Genomic DNA, 24,817 nt, shown 5'->3' on the forward strand with positions numbered 1-24,817 from the left:
CGGAACAAGTATCGCGCGACAAAGACCTTTCGATTTCACCGTGCAAACGTACTCGAGTTTCTCGTCAAACGCGAAACTAGTCCAAAGCCGGGGCGATTAACATTTCCACGATCGAGGAGCGAATTCTTTCGCGATAACTCGATTCGACTCTCTTGTTGCCTCGCCTCCCATTGGCTCGCTGCAGCTCGCGGCGACCGCGTTATTATGAAATAGAAATTCCGACCGGGATCGGAATGCCGAACGACGAGTTCCCGAATGCAATAAGAACGAAGACGCCGAGGAAGCTGCGCGAAAGAGTTCGCTCGACTTCCTTTTGCGCGAGCGCAATGTCCCGCTCTCTCGCCTCGATCGGAGACGGGCGAGAGTCTTATCTGTACGAGAACTCCAAGTAACGAACGAACGATAAGCAACATTTTGATGATGCTGGGTCGGTCCGTTACGTTCTGTTCAAACGGTTCTCGAAGCACGAAGTCGATTCGAATTCGAAACCAAGCGATATATTTTATTTTATGTTTCGCAGGTTTTATTTTGTTCTTTAGTAATGGACACGGGAATTTTGATCGAAATGGCGTGGAGTGCCTCTGGCCCTCTCCTTTCGATATTAAACGTACCACGACAGTTCTTAGATCCAATATATAAAGTCTTATAAATATTCGTACCCTGTATTGAAGAAGTTTGTTTAAATTACAGTGCCTCTGGCCCTCTCCTTTCGATATTAAACGTACCACGACAGTTCTTAGATCCAATATATAAAGTCTCATAAATATTCGTACCCTGTATTGAAGAAGTTTGTTTAAATTACATGGTAGATTTGGTGTTGCCAAATGTATGTTTGTATAAATAATATAATGAAATAAGCTTATGCATATACATATTTATAATGAAAAAAATTCATTTGGTAATATCAAAACTATTTAATTTAGTTAAACTTCTTTAATAGACACAGAGGGTACGAATATTTATGGGATTGACTGTAAATACATACAATTATATACATACAGTCAGTCCCATAAATATTGGTACCCTCTATATCTATCGAAGAAATCTGTTAAATTAAGTGGTAGATTTGATGTTTCGAATTGTATATTTGTATAAATATGTCGATGTATATATAAATATATACATGTATAAGCTTATTCATACACATATTTATAATGAAAAATTCATTTGGTAATATCAAAACTATTTAATTTAGTGAAACTTCTCCAATAGACATAGAGGGTACGAATATTTATGGGATTGACTGTAAATACATGCAATTACCTACACACAGTCTTACATCCAATATTCAAATTATACACAATTATTTTACGCATTATTCAATTTAGTACCAAGTGAGGTATCTTTGCATTCATTTGCGAAAAGTGTCTTTATCGAGGTTTCTTACGTATCTATTTATATAGTTATCGAACAAATGACAAGTCTTAGTGTTAACTGAGGTTGTGTCTTACACTTTTCCCATTGCGTGCAAGTGGTCGAGGTCTTGTGGTCCAGCTCTCCCAGTTCTCGAACGTTTGTCGGGAATCTTCCTGCGTCGTCACGTATTACCAGGAACAGACCCTCCAACTGGTCCTCATCAAACTCCGTTAGGTTTCCCGACAGAAGACGCATCGCGCGGATGAAAATTCCCGTCGCGGAAGCGCGTGCATCATCTATCAACCGTCATTCTAATGGGGAGGTTTCCTTCGTAGGCTACGTGAATATTTTGAGCAGCTTGGGCGGGAGTCACCATTCAACTTCAATGAAAGAGATTGAATTTATTACAGACAATTCGTTTCCATGAACCTGGTGGTCCCATGATTGCAGAAACTTTCAATGTAACATATCAAATTTCCAGAAAAGTGCCTTAGGCAATTTATCCTTGGAGAACCTTGGCGTAGAGCAGAATGTAACAGGACTTACTGCTTCAATCCAGCACGCTGTGCTCGTGTATACAATTGTTCCGTACGATCTCAACAAGCTTTCTGTATTTCCTCGGAGATTCCCGATTTCTAGAACGAAATTCGCAGCACCCCAGCGACACGCGGTCGCGCGAACGAACCGTCTCGATCGTTGGTCGCGGTCGATTCCGAGTAAACGGACCAAAAATATCGCAAAATACCTTTAGAGAAAATAATGACCCCGCGCGTGAGACGTATTTTCGGCGGCGATTCCGCGCAAGGTAGTCTATAATTGGTCCGCGTGCCGCGAATAAACGAGCTATTCGGACATCGCGCGCGATTCGACGTCGAAATTCCCGTTCGATGACGGTCTCCCCGGGCAGACGGGGAAGAGGGGTGCGAGATGGCGAACTTTTACGCCGAATTATCGAAATGCCGCGAATTCTCGTCGGATTTCACGTCGGGTTATTTTGCGATCGCTGGTCAATCGCCAAATACGATCGTTCGCCATTGAATGCCACGAATGATTAGAGTTAGGCAATGGTTGCCACTAACTTTGTAAAAATTGCTTCGTGAAGATACAGATAGATTAATCGATGAAATATTTCCTGGAGATGCGTATCTTCAGCTTCGCGATCCGACAGCTTGTTTATTTGTATTGCCTGAAACTAATTCAGTCCTTGACCCCTCCGAAATTCTGGTTTTCTTATTCTTTTTCTAGCTTTTATAGAAGATTTGTTTACCCTAGCGCAGTGATTCCCAAACTGTGCGCCGCGTCTTCTCACAGGGGAGCCGCGATATATTGTAAATATGTAAAATTTCAATGTAATATGTAAAAATGTAAGAGAAAGAAAAATGAACATCGGTAAAGTTTGATAATAAAGAAATTAAGTCTTACGAAATAGTAACACTAATATTTAGTTACACAAAATGTGGCACAAAATGTAGACTGTCTAACATACTATTTCAGATCGGTCTCATATTGATTGGTATTAAGGAATCCGCCGAAAATAATCTGTATACTAAGGAAGCCGCTGGTGTACAAAGTTTCGGAACCTCTGCCCTAGTGGATTCGAAAAGATCCTCAGTCGTAATTATGGATTACGTTTTCCCCGACACTGCGACGGATTCCTGCGATCGTGTGATCCTATTCTCGGGAGCTGTTGCCGCGAAGAAACAAACGAATCATTTAGAGGAGAAAATCTGATTTAGATGTTCCGCGATTTACGTGGTCAGATGTCTGCGTAGACTCGAAAAGTGGTATGCTTCATCCTTCCACCCTTTTCCTAGTCGAAATTGTTCGCGTACTGTTTCTATTGCTCGAGTAAGCGATCCATTGTTTATCCTTTGGACTCTGGGATCGTAGATTGCTCTGTGGACTATACGTGTAATTTACAAATAAATAACACGTGTTACGCTGTATAAACTGTTCTAAATCCACATACAAACACGCATTGGATTAAGACAGTGATTCTTAATCGCCATGGAGATGATTCCACTCTTCTCCTAGCAAAACTTTGAGAAATAATATAGAAGCAATGTTAATAAAACAAATATAAGGAGACACTTTATACGCATTAGCAAAACTTTAAGAAATAACATCGAAGCAATGTTAATAAGATCATCGTACGCTTCATACACATTTGAAATTGTCTAATAATCTCACCCCATATTTGTCACCCCATACAGTTCCCATTTGTCCGAAAGCTACATCGGAATGTTCGGAATTTTTTTGCCAAGAGAAGCAAAAAAGTAATCAACTTCCAGAGGGTTTCGTCGAGTCTCGCGGTCACAAACTAATTGCTCGTGAGACGCGTCAACCCGGGAAAAGGGGTCGCGACTTCCCCTTCCTCCCTGTGCGACGCGATGGATCGTTTTCCTTATCGTCCGAACAAACGATTCGGCGCGTTGGAACGAAGTTAAAGTGTTTTCACGCGAAGGATTTGGAAAACTATTTTCTACCGCGTCGGTTGACAACGTCGGGGGCCGAGATAACGTTCGAAGGCGGACCGTTAGGATATCTCGCGACGAACGAGAATCCAGATAACTTTCTCGACGAGACTCGTCGTATTTTTACATTCCCGACAGAGATTTATTCCGAGTACGACGAAACGCTGTAATACGAACGACGATGTTTTACGACCGGTACCAAGCGTGTCGACGATAGGGAACGCGACGCTAATCCATGGGTGTCGTCTTACGGAACGTTTGGTTCTCCTACGTTCACCAAAACTGGCCCCATCGAGAGGAGAAGACAGAATACAAGGCACGAGAGAGTGTAACACTGTTTCCCCAATCTCGTCCAAACGATCGTCGTTGGTCCCAAGAGGACGTTAACCCTCGCCTTTTTTTCGTTGCATGGACTTCCAAGGAGAGGGAAGGGATTTCAAAAGTAATCTTCTATTAAACTTAAAAAGTAAAACAGTTTTCTTCATCTGTACGAAATCTTTTAGACATCAATTTTGATGAAGTTACAAAAATAAATAGCACGATAGATGTTCGATTATATAGTCTCCGATAATTTAAATAATATTTAATTCCAGCAGAAATGATCAAGAATATTTGTCTGGCAGCCAACGTGTTAAATATGCACGTCCGGCACGTAGGAATATGGCTTTGTACTTACAATTTCTATCATGCAGCTATCGAAAAAAGGAAAATATTATTAGTTTTCTTCATCTGTACGAAATCTTTTAGACATCAATTTTGATGAAGTTACAAAAATAAATAGCACGATAGATGTTCGATTATATAGTCTCCGATAATTTAAATAATATTTAATTCCAGCAGAAATGATCAAGAATATTTGTCTGGCAGCCAACGTGTTAAATATGCACGTCAGGCACGTAGGAATATGGCTTTGTACTTACAATTTCTATCATGCACCTATCGAATCAAAATCAAATGGTCCCCTTCGACCTACTACCACCCAAGCATCGAGTCGAGAAGAAGTCGCGTCGTAGTCGTAAATAGGCGCTTACGCGCGACTCGCGCACGCATTCCTGGAAGCATCGCGGTATGCGCTGTCCCGTTTCCGTGTCCGATCTACCTGCGCGCGTCTAAAGCAAGAGGTGATCGCGTGCAAAAATCCCCGAGACTCGTTCTCCGAGTTTGTAGCGACGACTGGCCGCGCACAGCTATAAAAAATGACATTAACGATGAGAGAGAAATCCGTATCCTCGCCCACGAATTGCGTTTTTATGATAATAACGCTATCGGAAATTACACGATACGAAATCTTGGTCGATAGGTCTTGAAAATAACATCCTGCAAAAGTTGTTTCTGCCGTGGACGCGCGTCGCGGTTGGGAAAATAGAGGCTCGTGACGTTCGCGCACGTTTATTAACGAATTACTCTCCAGTTTGATGATTCCACTAATTGGTAGATGTAAATAGAACGAACCAGAATGGACGTTCTCGTCGTCTCTCACCGGATACGCGGTCGTCGACGTCGAACTGACGCGAAACGCTGTAAAAAACGCTCGCAAATAATCAAGACGTGGTTTTAAATTTGAGGCTTTCGCGGGTATTATTCGTTGGAGTATATCCGGGAAGTTATTAGTACTACAATTGAGGCCTTGAGAACCAGAGTGTCCCAAGTAACATTTTCTTAACTGATAGGATGTTTTATAAAACCAAAGTGACGCATGTTTAATTTCCTCAATCATTAACAAATGACAGCATAGGAATAACGAAATGAAAATCATAGCATCCAATTTCTCTTTATAACTCGGTACCCTAATTTTGTAGATAGGCTACCCTGGTTCTCATAGCCTCAATAGAGAGGTGTATCTAATTCCCAGAGAAGGAGAATTTGTTTGTATACTTTCTCAAAATTCCAAAAATTTGTTCCCTCGTGTAACAGAATTAGAAACAGAAAGAGAAAGGTATAGTCGAGGCAACTCAAGGTTGTAAGAGGTATTTGTTTACGTAATGTCTCGTTGATTGAATCGTTCCTTGTTTGTTGCAGCGCATCCTGGAAATGGATCGAGTCGAATGTACGATACGAACGAGAGAAGAGGACGTTATCGTCATCGATTGTTCTTCCCCGTGGAAATTCCTGACGGCGATGACAACGCGTCGGTGGATCACGCAACGCTTCGTCTGCTGCTGCACGGTCATTACAGCGATCGAGCCAACGTGGACGTTTTACTCTATCTAAGAACGTTCGGTTCGCGAAAGTTGATCGTTCGTAAAAGAATCGAGTCGCGGGACTCGCGGGATTCGAGGTGGCTCGAGTTTGATTCGACCGTGGTCGTTTCCTCGTGGCTCGAGGCTGGTCTTGAGAATCTTGGCCTCGAGCTAGAATTTCTCCACGATGGCGAACCGACGCTACGCACATTCACGTCGCCGGTTCTCAACGTGTTCACCGAACGAATCGCCTACGAGCCCAACGGTAGGGTGAAACGATCCACTCCCGAGGAACTGATGTCCCTGCACAAAGGTCGCAGGACCAAGTGCAAGGGAGAAAGTAAAAAGTGTTGCAGACACGAGCTAACGGTGATGTTCAAAGAGCTCAAGGGTTTCGAGTTCATCGTTTACCCGCGAACATTCGACGCGGGCTACTGCAAGGGTCGTTGTCCGCCCAGGTACAATCCAGCCCATCATCACGCCCTGCTGCAAAGTCTGCTGTGGAAGGAAGACAAAAAGAAGGTGCCGAAACCTTGCTGCGCGCCGAGCAAGCTCGACCAATTGATGATCGTTTACTACGACGAGAACAATTCCACGCAGCTGAAGGTCTCCTATTGGAAGAACATCCAAGTACTCGAGTGCGCTTGTTCCTGAACGATTTTTCGTCTTCCTTTTCGACTAGAGTGAATGAACGAAGGAAGCTACACGTGGGGGGACAGAATAGAAAAACGGAAAAGAAACGGTCTACCGTCACCGAGGACTCACCAAAGAATCGTCCGAATAGCGTTCGGTGGTGCCACCTCTCCGTCGATCCTCGCGATTCAGCGTTCGCGCCTCTCGCGAACTTCCGGTTAGGGATGATCGATCCTTATTAATTTATTCGACAGATCGGTTTTCTCGTTACCAGCTTTGAAATCTTCCGAGTATCACAAAGAAGAAGTTAAATAAATTTCCTTTTATTAGCTCTTCATTCGATCGATTGCCTGCTTTCGAAGATAAGCCTTGCACTGAAACAGTAAATACTGTGATGATGCTTATATTCGATTGAATTTAATGAAAGAATCGATTGATAATATTTGGTACCAAAATGATCTTGAATCGAGCATCCCTATTTCCTTCCATGCTTTGTATAATTTTATACACGTGCTCCTTCAAACGTTTCGTTTAATAAAAAACTGATCGTTTGATAAATGACATCGCGTGGGTGGAAACAAACGACGGAGAACTCTTCCTCGTATCCCTTTAACTCGATTCGAGGGCATCACCGAAGGCCCAAGACCCCGCCAGTTGTGGGTCTTGCATTGACTGTGATACTAAGATATCTGCTTGACGTTATTGCTCGTAAATAATCGTATTTCGTATCGTTAAATGTTTTTTTTAATTACCCTTGTACATACGCGACCTGGTTAAGCGAATCGTCGTGAACGGGATCGTTCCGCCGACAACGGGGAACTTATGAACTTACCGACAAAGTCGCGACAAGATTCTCGTAAAAAGAAGTCGATAATGCTTGTTCGCGCACGCGTTGCGAGATTAATGTTACCGACCCGATCGTGCTCCATTTTCTTAAGGAGTTTGACTAATTTTGAGCCAAAAAATTCAAGACTTAAGTATTAAAAATAACGACGAAAGAAATATGACAACATTCGAATCATCGACGACCTATATACTTAAACAAACAGATCTGTAGAAACAAAATGTCAGATACTACGTTTCTGGGGCTCCAAACTTAGTCAGCTTCCTTAATCACGAAGATGTAATTGCACGCAAAGAAAACGACGCTACAATCATCGCGTCGCTGTATTGTTTTAATTTATTTCGATCATTTTGGGTTAGAGTACGAGATTCCTTCGCGTATCGCGTGTCGAGTACCGAATGCAGAAGATAAATTAAATCCAGTGGCGTAATTAAGAGTGTTCGAACACGAGTAATAAGTTCCAATTATTTATTATAAATTAGAAACAACGTTTTAATTTCTTCTGATGTTATACTAGATCTAGAAGGATTGATTTTCCTTTAAAAGGACCGGAGTATTAGTTACGCCACTGATTCGATTCTATCTATACGCGAAATCGCCGCTTCGTAGTTTCCTTCTGCCCGAAGTTTCGTTAGTTCCTAATAGAATTATAGAGCGAATACCCGAGATCGTACTCCTTTTATTCTTTTTGCAATGTGTCGAGAAAAAACAACTCCTATCGACCGATTTGTCACACGAATGGCTTTGTATGGAGGACTCGGTCGAAATTGTAAACTTTCCGAACTCTCGTACGCGTCGAGAAGTTCTCGAACGCTCTTATCTACCAGAGATGGGCAAAACTTTGTTCGAGTAAATAGATAACGAATAAGAACAAGGTATAGCGACTTATTCGTTCGTAGCGAAACGTAATTTAAACTTATAATTCAAATTCTAATTTTCATTCAACGAATAAAAAATAAAAAATTGCCTATAATTTATTCCTTACTCAACAGTTTTATCTAGATAAGAATTTTGCCCGTCTCTGTTATATATACACCACACATCTATCGCATCCATTAAACTCGATAAGAAAATACTTAGGGACACTCTTCTTCCTTCTACCTTACATGTACGCGTGCGGTGAGTCACAAATTCGTAATCGTAATTTCGCTGAACTCATTGTCAAATAGAAGGAACATACGTTTACGTATCGAACTATCGTTCGCGAAGCTAATTTCAACTACGCACAATGGGCATCGTAACATCTCACGTTACTTGTACTTTCTAATCAACCATCGATGATGTAACGACAAAATAAAAATTTAATCGTTATTTATATAACAGAAACCGTAACTATATCTCGACCACATGATTTCGTACATATAACCTCCCGTTTATTCCTTCGTTCGTTTCGAACATGATCGTCGAGCATTACTCGTTTTTGTAAAACTAACGATACCAGATGGCGGACATTGCACAACGCAACAGAACGAGCACCGATATCGGTTACTACATGGTAAGGAATACGAGTTTCCGAACAAGGCAGACTCTTGAATGCTACAGCGAAGGGGTTATCTCCGTACGACAGCAATAAACTTTCGCTGAACGTGCGATGTTGCCCCGTACGAGGGCGAAGGTCATCGCGACGACCGAGTTATGCAATCTGAGACAATTCATTCACACTGTCGCGATACCATTCACGACTTTAACTATGGCCTAATCGCGTTTTTAATAGCGAGGTAAAAACGATTTGTAGCAAACTTCAATTTATTCGCGTGACAAGCGAGAAACGAATCTTGATGGGAACTCGATGGAAATCTTTGACAGTATAACAACGTATAAATAACATTATCTTCTATCCGTTTTACCAACGCCTCTCTTTCCTGAGAACAAGTGTTTCGGCATTTTTGTACCGATGAATCGGTCACCTTCTCCTTTCATGCCCTTCCTTGCGATCTTCTTCTTCAGAGCCTTGTGCGCTATGTTCTTCAATTTGGTTTTCATCGCGACATCTTTAACACCCATGTCGTCGCGGGCTGGTCTTGAACTACTTCGAGCTCTCGATTGAGACACAGTGTCCAGGCGCATACGTTTCCTAGCTGGTTGCGACAACGACCTCGAACGCCCTCTCGTTTTGGTAAAGTGCGCCTGTAACAAAGAATGCAAAGTACAAATTTTATTTGGAATTTCGTTCACATTTTTCGGGAATATTTTGACGAATTATTAATATACTTACATCTTCGGTCTCCTCCATGTCGATGCCGAGATCTTCCATTTGTTCCTTGAGTTTCGACACTGACCTATCTCGTGTCTTGGCCGTGGCTGTACGAGGTATCACAGGTTTCGTAGAAGCTTTTTGAATTCGCGCTTCATCCTTCATGATTGCTTTCTTTTCGCGAATTTGTTTAGCTAATTGCACGATCTCCTGCATCGTGGTGGTCAATTCGGGCACTTTGTAATCGTACATGCCAGCTTCCTCTCGAAGCATTTCTTCCCTTTCGAGTTGATTCAATTTCTCAAATATATCTGGATCGATGTAATCGGCGATATTATGTCCTTCCCATATTTCTGGAATGATATCATATTTCTGATCTCCCTCTATATCATAATTCTTCTTCAAATCAAGCACGTAATCATCTCCCATTTCTTCTTCAATTTCCCGCTCCAATTTTCGTTTTTTCTTCGCCTGTTCTTCAGCTGCTAGTTTCTTCTTCAAAACACTCTCTGGGATACAAGGAGCGCGTATTTTCTCGTCTCTGGGTATTGGTTGCGCGACATGTAAACGATTAAGTAATCCTTCTACCTTCTTCGTTCGTATTTTCTGATCAACACGGAAAGCCAATAGACGTTCGCACGCCTGTATTTTGACATCCATTACTCCAAAGTCTGTAATTGTACTCATTTCCAATACAGGTATGTCTTTCGCCTCCAATGATTTTAAAATTTCTCGTTTCTCAGACGGAAGTTCGTCTAAACGTAACACATCTACTTTGTTTGCCACTACTGTTAAAGGTTTGTTAACAAACAGCGGTTTGATGGATTCAAATAATTTCACTTGATCTTCCAAGGTATGGCCACATTGCTCAGATATATCACAAAAATAAAGTACAGCTGCACGCAAATGGGCAAGTGCTGTTATAGCCTGCATTTCTATAACATTCCTCTCTTCCAATGGATGATCCAAAATTCCAGGTGTGTCAACTACTTGCCATCTCAAGTATTTATAATCCATGTGACCAACATATAATGACTTTGTTGTAAATGCATATGGTTGAACTTCAACATCAGCACGAGTAATCTATAATAAAAGAAAAATGTTATATATGCTCCACTTAAAACTTCATATTCATAGTCAATAAAGATAATGTTCCAATCACCTTATTTATAAAACTGCTTTTACCAACATTTGGAAAACCACATATTATAATTGTACGTGTGTAAGGATCTATGCTAGGCAAACGAGCCAAATGCTGTCTAACTTGCTCCAAATATGCTAGATTAGCAGCCTGCCTTTTCATAATAGTGGCCATACGACCCAAAGCAGCCTTCTTCAGTTGCTTACACCGATATAGAGAATCTCCATATTTCAGCAAACGTACATAATCTTTTGCTACAGTATCGATTAAATGTCGTGCTATATTTATCTGACCAAGAGCCAGCTTGTAATGATCTTTGTCATACAAGACATTCATTAAATCTGCATAAAATGGATGAACATCATCCAGCTTAGGAAAATCTTGTATTATTTGAGACAATCGATCGTGGAAGTTTTGCTGCGTGAATTTTACTTTGCGTACGTAGAAAGCGCGTATCCTTGTGATTTTATAATTTTTGTGAATAACTGTTGGAGTTTTACGTTGGGTTTTCGATAAGATTATATCGATAAAGTCCTAAACAAAGAACGCAGTATGTCAATTTACAAATATATCTCTTATAAACAAAAAACCGAAAGATCAACTAACCTTTGCAGTAGGGACGACCGCTATTTTCTTGAAATTGTATAGACCCATTGTTATATATTCTTTTTAAATCGACACCTTTTGGAAATGTCACGCTGATAAGGCGTGCGAAAAGAGTATTTAAATATAATTCCAAACAAATTTTTTAACCATACGAAACACGAAAGCACATGTTACATCCTTAGACATACGACCACATACGACCAACGACCAACGACAGGTAACAAAATTAGACGAAGAAACTGTATATCGAGATGCGTACAGTAGTTAAGAAATAATTACAACGATGTCAACGCCGCAACGACAGAATGAGGAATTATTATTCATGAAAATGACAAGCACAATTTTCATGATTTCCCTAGGGTTTGATGTTACACGCATTAATCACTAGAAGATTTAAATTATGCTGAATTTTATAGAATATATGGAAGTAGTTGATATTTATGGATAATAATTATAGGTATACAATGCAAGAATCGATAAGAGGATGTATGTAAGGATATTAAATGAGTAGTATATATAAAAGCGTATTTAAATGTATTGATCCATTTTGCATAATATCACAACCGACTCATTTCTAGGTGAAAACATGGAGAACCAATGAAATTCTAGGCTTCCATTGCAAATCGTTTGTTTACGAAATTTTTTCTCGGAAGTATGCAGTGTATAGAGGAAATATGTGAGTGAGAGAAGATGAGCTTTCTATGAAAACATATTTTAGGTTATCATGAGTTATCATGGCCGTCATCAGCATCCGCCCTCCATTAATAATGGCGCGAAGAAATCGCGCCTCTTTTTAGGTTTGCTAATGAGGTTCAAGCACGAACATTGTCCATTGGTTCAAGCCAGTAGAGGGCTAGAGAACCTCAAATTTTCTTATTTCAACACTAAAGACAGCAAAAATAATGCAATTCAATTACTTTGAACTTTGTACCAATTAATTCATGAACTTAAACTAGACTTCGATAAACTTTCTTACAGTTTAATCAAACAAATACGAAATAAAATGAGTTTAGACAGATTGACATGAGTTAGGATTTTAGTACAATCTATATACGAACCAATCAGAGCTGAGAATGACTTTGGCGCTCTTTTGAGGCCCTCTATTTCCAACCCTCTAATTTAAGGCCCTCCAAACTCGATTAACGCAATGTAATACTGCATTGTCATTTGTCTATGATTATAATAATGTCTCTAATATTTTAATCTATTCTAAATCATTGATCAAAATGAGCTTTCGAACGACCATTGTAGATTAATATATTTACTCGACAAACAGTGTAATCATGCATGTTTATTGGTTACTTATTCTGCTTTCTTTTATCTTCTTCGATAAAGAAGAAAGTTTGAGGTAAAGATAGAAGAAAAATATTTGGCGCGAAGAATACGCATGCGTAACAGCGAGTAAGTACTTGGAATTGGCCGGAACTAGTAAAGAAGTGTGGTCAAAGAACGGGGAATTTCTATTGCTTTGAAACCCTTCGAACTCAGTAATTGTTCCAAGAGTGGTTTTTTTTGTTGTGTAATTTAAGAAAAATGTTGCGCGCCAAAGCGCTGAGATCGACGCAAACCGACGTGAACCGACGAGACGGCGGCTACAAATTATAATGGAGAATGTTGCTGCATCGCAGGTACTCAATAGTTTGCAAACGGTCGCAAGCTAGCGGGAGTTGAACCGATTCGTCCCGCCATCTTGAAATATAACCGTGCTTGATCGTTGCTAGACATTCTGTTCAAGGAAGGAACTGTCAGTACATGTACACATACATACGTTCGATTCGTATTACGCGTATCTTTCCGCTTTTGAACTTCAACCCAACGTAACAAGAGCTAGATTTTGAATCGAGATTCTCACGTTTTGACATTTTCATCGTATCTATCCTATCGCACAGTGAATTAACTTATAATATACATGTTTGTAAGTTGCACATACGTACGTCTTTATACATTTAAATCGTTTTCTGTTAACAAGCATCGCGAACACTACGAGCATTCTCTCTTTTGTAATAATTCTTTCATTCTGAAATACCCTGGTAAATTGGCAGTCATAGAAGTTATGGTGTACGTTTTATTTACATTAATGAAAAAGAAAGTCTTTGAACGACTGCTGCGTCAATCTGAAAATAGAGAGCAGGGAAGGTCGTTCGATTGTCTCGAAAACTACTTAACAGGTATATTAAACTGCGTGCACGCATTTTCGTAAAATCAGCCCTTTTTTCGTTCACACACAAATATCTATATATTCATTTAATAAAATATAAACTTATGGATCAAATTGGTGATGGCTTTTTTATCCTCAATATTTATATTTGTTTTCATTGATTATGTTAAATATAATATAGTACACATTTAAGATTATACAACATAAGAATAATGACAGTTCTGTCCATTGTACATTCGGCGTTCTTAAGTAAAAATTTATTACTATTAATTTGTAACATTGTGCTTGCCAAATAAATAGAAGTATAATTCAGAACACCATCTATTTCATTCTCGAGTTTCTTATCTTGTCTTTTATTAATGTTTAATGTTATGCTGTAAATATAATCTGTATTATTTACACGAGATTTTTTCACATAGAATAAGCACAGAACCAACAGATAGTACTGCAAGGAACCGTGTATCCCTAACCTGATATCGCATACGAATAATGTGGGCAAACTTAAAAATATGAGATTCTCAACGTTGCAAGATCAAGTATACGGGGTAGATTTACCTCAGGGGCAGATGCTCAGCGACACAAGTCAAACTGTGATGGCTACTGGGGATACTATAGAATTGAAAAATGATAATCCTTTAGAAGAAGGTTCTGTGGTATCCAATCTTCCCCTTTTATTTGCCAATGGACACCCAACATCATTGGAAAAAATCACATTAGTATGGGCAACATTTTTTGTAGTATTTTATATATTAATATTTTGCATATACTAATGCATGTAAATTAATATGTAAATACATGAACTTATTGTATATGTATATTGGATAATGTTGGAATTATAGTAGCATAGATACCATAATATTGTTTAACTTCAGGTACAATTGGAACGCTTTATAACATTCATGGTTCAGTGTTCACTAGGTCATGACACTAGCGATGCCATCACTGAACCACGGTGGTGGCCAAAAGAAGTGAAGTTTTCAAATCCCCTCATAAGACCTAAAAAAATCAATGAAGTAAGTTGGTAGACAGTGTCATAATATAGCTGTACAAAGGACCAATAATAACACATTTACATATGAAATATCTTGTGTATTTTAGAGCTGGATGTCTAATTTAAAGAAATTGGTATTTAGATGTTACACATACCACAGAAGCGAATATCTATTGCGTTTTTGCTCTTACCTTGCGCGATATTCGCAAGAAGACTTAGACTATGTTAATAATTGGGACTCGACCACGAGTTTGTATCACAAAACTACTGGAAAACTATTAGTAACGTTTCGTAACGAAAATATGGTCAGCTTTTATACTCAAATCGTATTTTGTTCTATACAATCGCACTATAAATTTGAAACAATTCTTTTTGTATCCATAGAATTATGACAAACGATATGAAAGTCCACGAAAAAAGTTGCTTTCATGCAGTGGAGTTTCTTCTTGTTTCTCAACTAAATTGAAACAGCATCCCATTGCTATGGTTGAACCACCAATGGAAGACATATACTTGTGCGACAATTGTGATGCTGAATTTGTAGGCCTACAAAAGATGAAGGTACAGCAGTGATTATAAAATTTTTTTCAAGGATGTTCCCTTAGAAAAAGAATTTCTACACTTCAACTTCATAGGCAAAGAATTGTTGTTATGTTCGATTTAGTTAATTCAATATAAAGTTTTTATTAATTTGATTGCTTAAACGAAACCACTTTTGGACTGTAAGACGTCTCCCGCCCTTTGGAAAATACTATATTAAATGAAGGTAATGATAACATTATGTAATTATATAGGAGCATGAACGCACGTGCCGCGAACGGGAACACAGCGGAGGCAATTCACGGTCCACAACGCCAGACGTATCAATTCCAGAGCCTGAATTAAGTCAAAACCAATTCTTGGATTACTTTCGATTGTGTTCCATGAACACTGAACCGAAATCAATCGTGACTAATAAAAGCGTTACAACTAACAACAACTTCGGCGAGGGACGTGCCTCTCGCCGTGTTCGAGGTTCTATTAATTTTACAAGATGCTCAACTATTCCTTTCTCGTCTCCTGCCGGCGTGTTGTTAGCTAAGAAGTCAAAAGCGATGACCGAAGAAACTCAGTTAGAAAGGCTAGAGAGGATAGAGAGACATCTTATCGCTCCCGTCTTGAACAATTCATGTAAACCCAAATGGTTGGAGTCAGAATTTGGTCACGATAGATGGATCGTTACATACAAACCGAATCGAGAAAAACTCGTAGATGATTATGTGCACCAATACAAATTTGTCAACTCTGTTAAGAGAAAACCGAGTGAGTACTCAATTCTTAAACGTTTTGCTTCTGTGGTAACGTTTCCAAGACACATGATGAGACAGAAACTTGTAAATTGGTAGCACCCTTACAAAAGTTGTTTCTTTCTTTTAGTGTTAAGCATACATTCGCAATTGTTATATGTTGCGTGTCGTCCTGTTTACGTTCTGTTGACGAACCTGACTGAAGAACAGATAAAAGATCTCAAGCGAGATCCACCGAAATGTCAATGTCTCGTACGAAAAGTTTCAGTCGACGATAAGGAATCGATGACGGAAGACAAAGAGAAAGTGAGACGAAACGGTTCCTCTAAACGTAAAGCACCGAGTGACGAAAGTGATTCGAACGCGATGGAGAAAGATGAAAGGATTGTTAGCAACGAGGCAAGTGTTGGACATTTAACTGTTTTCGGAGTTACAAAATCGTGCGACGAAAACAATACAGCTGTTGCACAACCTATAAAGGAAACAACTTTGTACCCTAACCCGTCAAATAGGGTTACAGTGATCGACCTCTGCTCCTCGGATGAAGACGAGAGTCCAGCGATTCCTGCACCTTCGGACGAAAATAGGGATCCGATGAATTACATCCCCGGCGACGTGACGAAGTCTTTGTTACAGAAGTTTTCTACGACGACGTTTCATCTACAACCTCACATTTGTCCAACGAATGAAACTACTGAATGGCTAGCGGATAAGATTTTGAACAACGGTAGTGAAAATTGTACAAGCAAGTACCGTAGTACAATGTTGAATACGAGTCTGTCCCCGATAATTAGACCAGCACCATAAAATCTTGATGATTTTGTGCGTAATATTCATCGTGACACGCGTTACATTTGTTACAATATTTATTGTTTCTATTTTACACGATTATTAAACATTAAAAAGATTATAAATATACATGATTCTATAATTTGCGGTGCATTGTAAAGTTTTTCACGAAAAATTTCCTGACTAACATTTATAAAATAACGGATCAACTTAATCCCGGTATTATCAAGTAATACATCTAATGCCATCAAATAAAGAATTGCGAGCATTTTTTATACTTTATGTAACATATTACAAACAAACAAAATAGACAGAATGGTAGAGAATAATAAAATCAAATTGAGAATCGTTCATTTTTATACAATCGAAAGAAGTTTGATCTCATCCCGCATCTCGTTACACTAACATCATATCACAGTTGGGCATTATTCTGTTATGGCATGCGATTAAAAATTTTAATTGTGATTATTATTAGTCAAGTATTCAAATGAATCGTTTGCGACGATTATTTAACCATTAATTTAATTAACAATAGTCGCAAGAAAAACAAATGATGATATTAATTGTCAATTGTCAGTCGTTGCGAGCGATTAATGAGTATTCATTTTCATTGTAATTGTTACTTTGATCAAATTTTGTTCGGCGTTGCGCGATACACAGACTTTATAACCTTAACTGCTAGTTTTCATTTCGCTATAACAGTTTCAAATATTTCATTTAATTTAAGAACACGTTAATAAATCACATATTTTTATTCTTGCTTTTTCTTCTTTGGTTTAACAATCTTTTCCATTAAGAAAGAAAACAATTTCTCTTTCCAATCCATCTCGATTCGTTTTAATACCAATCGTTTCGTTGAAATATTATGAAGCGGGCCAAATGCTAGAGCGACTGCTGTACACGCTAAACAAATTACGTTGTATGGCATACTGAAATCAGGCGTAGGAAGGCTGATTAGTAATGATTCTGTTCTTAGCTGTACCAAATATCCATCTCTTGAAGCGTTAAAACTGAAAATTTAATTACATTGTTAATAACAAAATACAATGAAGTTACATGCGTACCATCGTTGATTATCCAACTTTTACCTTGAAGTTACAGTACTTCCATCGAGTGGTAGCGAGGTATAGTTTCTCGCGATGGGGAGTAACGCGGTAATTATGGCTGAGCCCATGTAAAATCCATGATTAGCATCCGGTGGATATTCCTGCCACTTGAGAAACGAGTAGTCCATTTCTATAGAAAATTTGGTAACCGATTGCGGTGGTAAACGCAAAACCATTTCTAGATAGTATGGACTTTTTCTTTCTTTGCCAGGTAGATAACGCTGCGCCACTATAACACGCGATATCAACAGGTAAACATTAATTGCCAAAGCAAAGGAAACAACAGATTATCCAAGATAATCTTTATATTTGAAGACAAACTCACTTACATGGAACGATCTGCTTGTCTCCACAGGTTATTGTGACAGAATGTAGATATACTGGTAAATACCATGGAATATTTTCTAATAAAACAATGTCGAGCGGTTGCCAGTAATTATTATAAAGTTTCGTTACTAAACTACCCCTCTCTTGACCATATCCTGCATAATAAAATTTGCTTAATATTTCCATATGTTTTTTACAATTTACAATTGAATACACACCTATAATGTATCTGTTGGCAAACAAAACCGAAGGATAATTCAAGCTGGCCTTAAAGCCAGTATTATGCGCAACCCCGATATTGAACATTCCCTTCGTAGAATGCGACCTGATATCGTAAACTGCAATTTCATTTTGTTGCCCTCCGCGAAAACTAGTTATTTTCGCACTCGGAGGCGGCAATAATCGATAAATTTGATTTGTATTGTTATTAGATACATCGATATATACATTGCTTAGCGTAGCGAGAGGACATGCTCCCTTAATTCCCATTCCGAAGAATTTCCGAATCGACCAATCCTATTAAAAAAATGTATTTATTATAAGGATTTTTCAAACATAAAATTATAAAAAATTTACCTGTGACACGTCAACCATAGTATCATATATCAATGAGACAGTCTGTTTCAATTCCAACGATGTCTTCGTACACATCGCGTTTGAACATATCACTCGGAAATGTATACCGATGGAATGATAATTTGTGTTATGAATATATGCGGAATTCAACAATGTTGCCAAACCTTTCTATTAGGAATATTATAACATTAATATATTATAGTCAAAATAGAAATGCAGATGCAATTAACATATGTACCTTTGAGTTACATGGTAGTAATTTTTTGAATGGTGTTAGATTTTCTGTGCAAACTATTTCTCTTGGTAATGATGAATACCGTAAATGACTAGAATTCATGCTATGCTCTACAGCACCTGTGGGGCGGAATGTAAATTCTGGAGACATACTATTGGAAGGATTAACAAAATTCAAGGAGGCACAAAATAGTCCAGCTAGAGCATTTGTTAGACTTTTCCATTCATCGTCAACACTATAAAAATGTAATATTATTTAGTAGTAAAGATAATTATTGGTGGATCTGTTAGGTTTATTTAAAAAATATGAAAAACAAAATATCTCACTCAGTGACATCTTTGTGAAACCATGTAGTTATCTCTGCACCAGGACCAGCATCATGATAAGGATATCCCCATTTTTCATAGCTCCACAATCCTTTGGTTAAAGTGAGATGTAATTCGTCTACACCATGACGACTTATAATTTCACCAAGTCCTCTTGGAAATAAATGGGAATGTTGTACTAAAATATCGATATATATTCGCATGAAAGGCTACATCATAATCAACAAAAAATATGTCTTATGAAGAATATGTGAATTTACGTCTTGTAACTTACACGTTTTAGCTTCCTTCGACGTCTCCCATACCGTGGTAAATTGAAAATACGCATAAACATGACTACTTGGCAGTGGTTTCAACATCAACTCCTCATCGAAATAATCATTGTGCGAATATATGGGTCTTATAATACCGACAAGTATTAGAAATAATACTAAAGCGTACGAATACATATTTTAAACGGAGCACGAGTACCTTTAACCAATGTGGTATGTTATCAATACCGTTTTATCCGTCAAATCAATGTTTACCATTTTATGTTTTACATGGGAAAGAACTTCAGCAATTAAACTGAAGAATTAGAAACAATCAGACATTTGTATCCATGTTATGTTACATTCTTTAATTATTTCTAATTCATTGCTGATATCGGCAAACAGCGACTAGAGGAATGTAAACACACAGTAGGATAAAAAAATGGAAACGGAATCTAGAGATTTTACAGAAGATTTTTCGTTAGATGGTAATCATGAAGACTGTATAAGGAGATCCAACTTGGCGCCGCGTGTGGAGCATGTGGAGTCCATACTGTGGACAAAAGCTCGGGATTTTGATCACAGTTTTCTAGTAACTTTCGTATGGAGTTGAATCTCCTTATACAGTCTTCATAATTAAACTATTATCCACGTATGTATTTCAGAACAATTTTTACAGTGATATAGTTGAGATATCAACTAAACACTCTAATAAAATAACATAACATAGAACAATTTTTAAGCTCACTCATTCATAGAGCGGCTTACTCAAAGATGGCCTTTCTAGATGCACTCAATTTTATCGTATTCTGTTGCAAATCTAATGCTTCTGAGCAATAATAGATAGCTATTCGTATGTTATTGACAGTTGGACGAAATTTACATGGCATATCGAAGTATTTATTTGTTTATCAATGGATAACACTTGATAACAGAGCCTTCAAAAGATCGATAGTTGTTCGTCAGGTTGGTAATACCAACTTGGTATGTGTCAAGTAGACTTCAACTCGGGAATTAATTTGTAAGCCGAAAAGGGCTTCTTGTAATTAAATCTTCAGAAAACAAAAAGGCATTAAAAATAAAATATGGAACCTGAAGAGTGCGAAACATATTCGAAGCCTGGAACGACACGTAGCGAGAAGAATGCTGCCATCGACTACGACGAAGATAGAGTAAGGTTAGAGTTAATAGGTTGTTTTTAGACAGCTTTGTTTATATTTTGAACAGTTTATTTTGTATGGATCGCTGACAGTCGTGCTGCGAACATTAACTATGTCTTTGATTTTAGCTGCATGAGATGACAGCGTCTTATTCCGAAATATCGTTCGATTCGCAATCGTCGCCGCCTATTTCGGAATTGAGATCGCTTATAGACTCTCCAGATCTCGACGGGACAAAGTTTTTGGAAGATAGCCTAGAAAAGATGAGTACGGTCGGTGGCAGACCTGATCAATTGAATTTGAAGAACAGGAGAGATAGTCTAGTCGAGGATGAAGATTTAGATCCTCCGAGTTATCACAAAGCCATGGGATACTTGCAGCTCGAGGGAACAGTGATGCAAGATGGAGATATGGTTCTGTTTGTGGCAGAAGATTTGGAAAATAAGATCAAACTCTCCAGTCCTGTGACCAAGAAAGGAGAGACTCCATCTTTTCCAGGCTCTCGAAGTTCTACTCCTTGCTTGTACAGACAAGCTCTAACCCCTCAGTTACCTCTACTCGATCATAATGTATTGAACGAATTGGAAATGGAAGCTAGGAAGGTGGCCACCTCTGTAGACGCTTTGACAGAAAATTTGGCTGCTATTTTACATAGTGTAATTCCCTTTGTACTTGCTGTTTTAATTTACGTGCTTAATAAAATCATTTGTATATGAAAGAATGTATACTAATGCATGTTTAGGCATCTGCACTGACTGTTGGCTGTTTGGAGACATACAGAGATGCAGTTTGTAAAACATGTGATGCAGTAGACCATAATATTAAATCAATGTATCAATTGATGGCAAAATGCGAGGAGCTATCCAAATCTATGGGACCTATTTATAAGTTGGCTGAACAAATGTGAGCATAAAATAAACTGTCATTCTTTGATCATTTATAATAGTTGCCATCTCTCTTTTCAGTAAGGAAATGAAGAGGATGCTAGACTTGTTCGAGAGCGCCATGAATCTGTGAATTGTATTTAGAGAAGCTGGAACTTTTCACTATTGCACATTCGTATAATTAATATATATTTTTTTTTATTGTTTACGAAGAATGTTTACGATTACGTATTTAATGTACAAACGATTGTTACAGAGTTGTAATTGTCTTAGGAATGTAACTTGGAGCAATTAAAAGTGAGTAATGTATAAAAAAAAAATGATTTTATTTAATCTCTCCCACTTAAAAGGCCCAGTCACAGATCACGTGATTTTATTCAAACCCACTTCATCCTCTTAGTTAACGTATTTAAAATCGGTTTATGCGAGCCTGGATACATAGAACCGTTTCGGTTGTATAGGTTGCATGGGGGGACCGCGCAAGCAGAAATTTAAAAGAAAATTTGATCGCCCCGAGGGAAAGGCGGGAACAAAGCGACCGGACAAACTCGTAACGCGGTTGAAAACAAGATTTCGCGTTAATACGTTTCCGGCAGTGCTTGAACAAATAAGTCGAGCCAGACACGAGGAACCAAAGTCCAGAGAGTCGCTTCATTCTGCTCTCTTTTATTTGTATGCGTAGACGCCTATACGCATCTTTCATAAGCCCGTAGCCACAATGAGCGGCTCTTCGCTTTCACCGCGAACACAAAGTTCGCGTGGAAAACACGCGCATTATGTTTTCATCCGTACTGAAACGGGCGCACAATGTCAGGGAGTAATTTGCGCGTATTTGCGCGGTTCGGTGGCCCATTGTAAACCAGAGCTGTAAATAACGTTATCAAAAAGCGACAGGCGTCGCGACGCGCGCCTCATTTAGCGCATTCGGTCGGCGTAATTATTAAAGACAGGATGATTTTAATCCTGGCACCGGGGAAAAAGGGGTGGCGATAGCGAACAAACACCTCGTTAATTTATTTTCCTGTCCCCGACGCCCATTGAGGACACGGAAGGTGGGTGGTGACAGGAGCGGACCTGGACCTGTCGGGGCCTCAAGCTAATTACTTTCAAGAGTCCCCCCTTTCCTTCTCAGAAGCGTAAATATTATTATTAGACTGCGGATCTTTATGCAAAATAAAATCTTCGCAAACGTGCCTATAAAAATTGAACCTATATAAGAATTTATTTTATTCTGCAAATATTATAACATGAACTTTACTTTCAATCTTTTTTATATTCTTGCGTATTGTGTGCATTTTGTAGGTTTTTGCACATTCAAATTTCCTATAAATGCATAAAGATCCGCAGTCTAATTATTATAATCAACACGTATTTTAAGGCATGCTTAAGGGGTCTGGCCACCGTGAGCGCTCGCCGGATGGGTACTATTCTTAAAAAATTCATAAATGCGAAAGTATAGAAAAAAATATTTTCATGTTTTGACACATACTAAAGAACGGTTTAATGAACGCATGAAACATTTTTTGAGATAACAGAAAAAAAAAAATTTTCGGCGGTTCGAAAATTTTGGTGAAGGCCTTCGGCACGAAACGCGCGTGGGCTGTCCCATCATTATATTCTTTAGGTTGCATGTGAAAAAGAAAAAAAAAAATATTACATTGTTTCTGGAGTTTGTCGCAAGAGAGTAGCAATTGGATTTTTTTTTTTAACATTAAGAAAATTATGGTGAGCCGAAGAAATTTTTTTTTTTATTTTTCACCGAAATTTCACGAGAAAAATCGTCAGATTCTCATCTCTTCAGATAATGTATCTACAAGCAGTGCGTACAAATTTCAGAGAGATAGTTTACGAGATTTACGTTGTACCATTTCGAAAAATGTAGTTTCGAGATAATCCCAAAAGAAAGTAAACGTGCGGTCCGATTGCTCTGAAATTTATACACGCTACTTTTAGATACATTATCTGAAGCATACCAATGGATTTTTGCGATTACTTGATTCATTTTTTAATTAATTTTTCTTTAAGAATAGTACCCATCTGGCGAGCGCTCACGGTGGCCAGACGCCTTAATGTGCGCGCATTCGTATTGTGCGTGCATAAAGTGTGTACGATGTATAATGTGTGTGCGTTTTTCGGGTGTTCTTGAATTGGCAAATGTCTTGATTCGATTCCAGTTAGTCGCGTTCAAAGTTTATGACTTATAATTCCGTATTTGCATGGTTAAATGAAAAAAATTAATAAACGAAGAGGTTTCGGTGGCTTTTTTTTGGCAGGTGGAGGAAGGTGAAGCTTCATTCACGGTAGATCCGCCCCTGGGTGGCGCGCGTTGCAAACGTGCCAGTCGTTATACCCTTGGTGCCAGCGCGTTCGCCCTTTTGCACGTTTTGAATTCCCGTCGATGGAGACCGATTCGCTTCTACCTCGGGACACCCGTTCGCGCAGCCCCCAACCTCCATCTCCATCGAAACAGGACACGTTTGAATTACGAATACGATGCAGTCGCAGAGACACTGCGTTGTCCACTGAATCGTCGCGGTTAGCCTATACGTACCTATCGGACCGTCCCCCTTTCCACCTTTCTCCTTTCCCTTCCTTTATTTATTTCGCTTATTTATTTATATCTAACGACTTTATTCACCGTAACGAGGGAGAGAAGAGAAACACAAATTCAATTGCACGAGGCAGAGAAGGCGAGGGTGAAAGGACCGGGTTCATTGCTGTTTTGCTACCTACCCTTAAATCACTCTTTTCTTCGCTAATTTCCCCGACGCGATAGACGTAATTAATTCTCGCCGTATAAGGGCGCGCGACGAGAGTTAATTTGGGTACCTACGAGTTTAATATATCGGGATGAGTAACGAATAAACGAAAGTATAAGAATTTTGTTAATTTTATTCGAAACTTCGAATTTTTTTAGTATCTTTAATACGGAGACTTCTTGACTACAAAAATATTAACTAGAAATCGACGAATTCTACGGTTCCGAATGGTTTACAGATAAATATGAAAACAGCATTGCTGGTGGGACGCCTTGATAAAAAGTTTCGGGAATGCTCGTAGGACACGTTTTGCGTCGTGATAACTACTGTATGGATATGTACTTACCTAGCTGCTATCTCCCTTGGTCTTTCTCGTAAATACAAGTGAGAGATAACAGACAAACTACTCGAAGCGATAGTAGGTGTTCATTTTGTAGCATCCAGCGATAAACAAACGTTGCAGCGGTGTTATCCATTGTAGAGGACGTTAGGGGCTGCTTATTATGCGATCTACGGAAGGCGCGAAAGAGAAAAGATTATT

At 38.8% G+C, this 24,817-nt stretch overlaps 5 protein-coding genes across 9 annotated transcripts in view; 3 read left to right on the top strand and 2 right to left on the bottom strand.

Moving 5' to 3' along the window:
- Positions 1-7,800, top strand: part of LOC128874023 (uncharacterized) — a 28,211-nt gene extending 20,411 nt beyond the window's left edge. The window contains exon 3 of the mRNA XM_054118250.1: positions 5,850-7,800. Coding sequence (XP_053974225.1) covers positions 5,850-6,664 — 815 coding nt within the window. The 3' untranslated portion in view covers positions 6,665-7,800. The remainder of the gene's footprint in view (positions 1-5,849) is intronic.
- Positions 7,801-8,146: 346 nt separating this feature from the next.
- Positions 8,147-11,639, bottom strand: LOC128874024 (nucleolar GTP-binding protein 1). Its single transcript, XM_054118251.1, has 4 exons — positions 11,429-11,639; positions 10,844-11,356; positions 9,703-10,764; positions 8,147-9,614 (listed from the first exon to the last, which is right to left on the bottom strand). Exons 1-4 carry the CDS (start codon positions 11,474-11,476, stop codon positions 9,315-9,317), a joined length of 1,923 nt encoding a protein of 640 aa, XP_053974226.1. The 5' UTR covers positions 11,477-11,639; the 3' UTR covers positions 8,147-9,314.
- A 1,191-nt stretch (positions 11,640-12,830) lies between these two features.
- On the top strand, positions 12,831-16,796 carry LOC128874025 (uncharacterized). 4 transcript variants are annotated; one of them, XM_054118255.1, is made up of 8 exons: positions 13,078-13,596; positions 14,006-14,302; positions 14,459-14,599; positions 14,685-14,882; positions 14,962-15,138; positions 15,372-15,879; positions 15,994-16,262; positions 16,376-16,552. In XM_054118255.1, the coding sequence occupies exons 2-8, from the start codon at positions 14,096-14,098 to the stop codon at positions 16,406-16,408; spliced, it is 1,533 nt and encodes a 510-aa protein (XP_053974230.1). In that variant the 5' UTR covers positions 13,078-13,596; positions 14,006-14,095; the 3' UTR covers positions 16,409-16,552. The 4 variants fall into 4 exon arrangements, with proteins under 4 accessions (XP_053974228.1, XP_053974230.1, XP_053974227.1 ...); XM_054118253.1 differs by lacking the exon at positions 13,078-13,596 and adding an exon at positions 12,831-13,056 and having other exon boundaries at positions 15,994-16,796; XM_054118252.1 differs by having other exon boundaries at positions 13,080-13,596; positions 15,994-16,796.
- On the bottom strand, positions 16,712-19,990 carry LOC128874026 (GPI transamidase component PIG-T). Its single transcript, XM_054118257.1, has 8 exons — positions 19,497-19,990; positions 19,223-19,400; positions 18,900-19,131; positions 18,662-18,829; positions 18,304-18,601; positions 18,088-18,240; positions 17,741-17,987; positions 16,712-17,662 (listed from the first exon to the last, which is right to left on the bottom strand). The coding sequence occupies exons 1-8, from the start codon at positions 19,669-19,671 to the stop codon at positions 17,404-17,406; spliced, it is 1,710 nt and encodes a 569-aa protein (XP_053974232.1). The 5' UTR covers positions 19,672-19,990; the 3' UTR covers positions 16,712-17,403.
- Positions 19,991-20,066: 76 nt separating this feature from the next.
- On the top strand, positions 20,067-21,841 carry LOC128874027 (BLOC-1-related complex subunit 6). Of its 2 annotated transcripts, none has more exons than XM_054118258.1 (4): positions 20,067-20,645; positions 20,762-21,289; positions 21,376-21,536; positions 21,599-21,841. In XM_054118258.1, exons 1-4 carry the CDS (start codon positions 20,559-20,561, stop codon positions 21,648-21,650), a joined length of 828 nt encoding a protein of 275 aa, XP_053974233.1. In that variant the 5' UTR covers positions 20,067-20,558; the 3' UTR covers positions 21,651-21,841. The 2 variants fall into 2 exon arrangements, with proteins under 2 accessions (XP_053974233.1, XP_053974234.1); XM_054118259.1 differs by having other exon boundaries at positions 20,070-20,650.
- Positions 21,842-24,817: the final 2,976 nt, after the last annotated feature.

The sequence above is a fragment of the Hylaeus volcanicus genome, chromosome 3, assembly GCF_026283585.1.
Source record: "Hylaeus volcanicus isolate JK05 chromosome 3, UHH_iyHylVolc1.0_haploid, whole genome shotgun sequence".
Classification (NCBI taxonomy): domain Eukaryota; kingdom Metazoa; phylum Arthropoda; class Insecta; order Hymenoptera; family Colletidae; genus Hylaeus; species Hylaeus volcanicus.

Bases quoted from the DNA above. Each gene is read 5' to 3' on its own strand.
- LOC128874027 (XM_054118258.1), top strand. From the start codon at position 20,559: ATGGAACCTGAAGAGTGCGAAACATATTCGAAGCCTGGAACGACACGT. The intron at 20,646-20,761 runs GTAAGGTTAGAG...CTTTGATTTTAG, and splicing joins TCGACTACGACGAAGATAGA to CTGCATGAGATGACAGCGTC. The intron at 21,290-21,375 runs GTAATTCCCTTT...ATGCATGTTTAG, and splicing joins TGGCTGCTATTTTACATAGT to GCATCTGCACTGACTGTTGG.
- LOC128874026 (XM_054118257.1), bottom strand. From the start codon at position 19,671: ATGTATTCGTACGCTTTAGTATTATTTCTAATACTTGTCGGTATTATA. The intron at 19,401-19,496 runs GTAAGTTACAAG...TCGATATTTTAG, and splicing joins GTCGAAGGAAGCTAAAACGT to TACAACATTCCCATTTATTT. The intron at 18,602-18,661 runs GTAAATTTTTTA...TTTTTTTAATAG, and splicing joins CTATGGTTGACGTGTCACAG to GATTGGTCGATTCGGAAATT.
- LOC128874024 (XM_054118251.1), bottom strand. From the start codon at position 11,476: ATGGGTCTATACAATTTCAAGAAAATAGCGGTCGTCCCTACTGCAAAG. The intron at 11,357-11,428 runs GTTAGTTGATCT...TTCTTTGTTTAG, and splicing joins CGGTCGTCCCTACTGCAAAG to GACTTTATCGATATAATCTT. The intron at 9,615-9,702 runs GTAAGTATATTA...TCTTTGTTACAG, and splicing joins ACATGGAGGAGACCGAAGAT to GCGCACTTTACCAAAACGAG.
- LOC128874025 (XM_054118253.1), top strand. From the start codon at position 14,096: ATGAGATTCTCAACGTTGCAAGATCAAGTATACGGGGTAGATTTACCT. The intron at 14,303-14,458 runs GTATGGGCAACA...GTTTAACTTCAG, and splicing joins CATTGGAAAAAATCACATTA to GTACAATTGGAACGCTTTAT. The intron at 15,880-15,993 runs GTGAGTACTCAA...TCTTTCTTTTAG, and splicing joins CTCTGTTAAGAGAAAACCGA to TGTTAAGCATACATTCGCAA.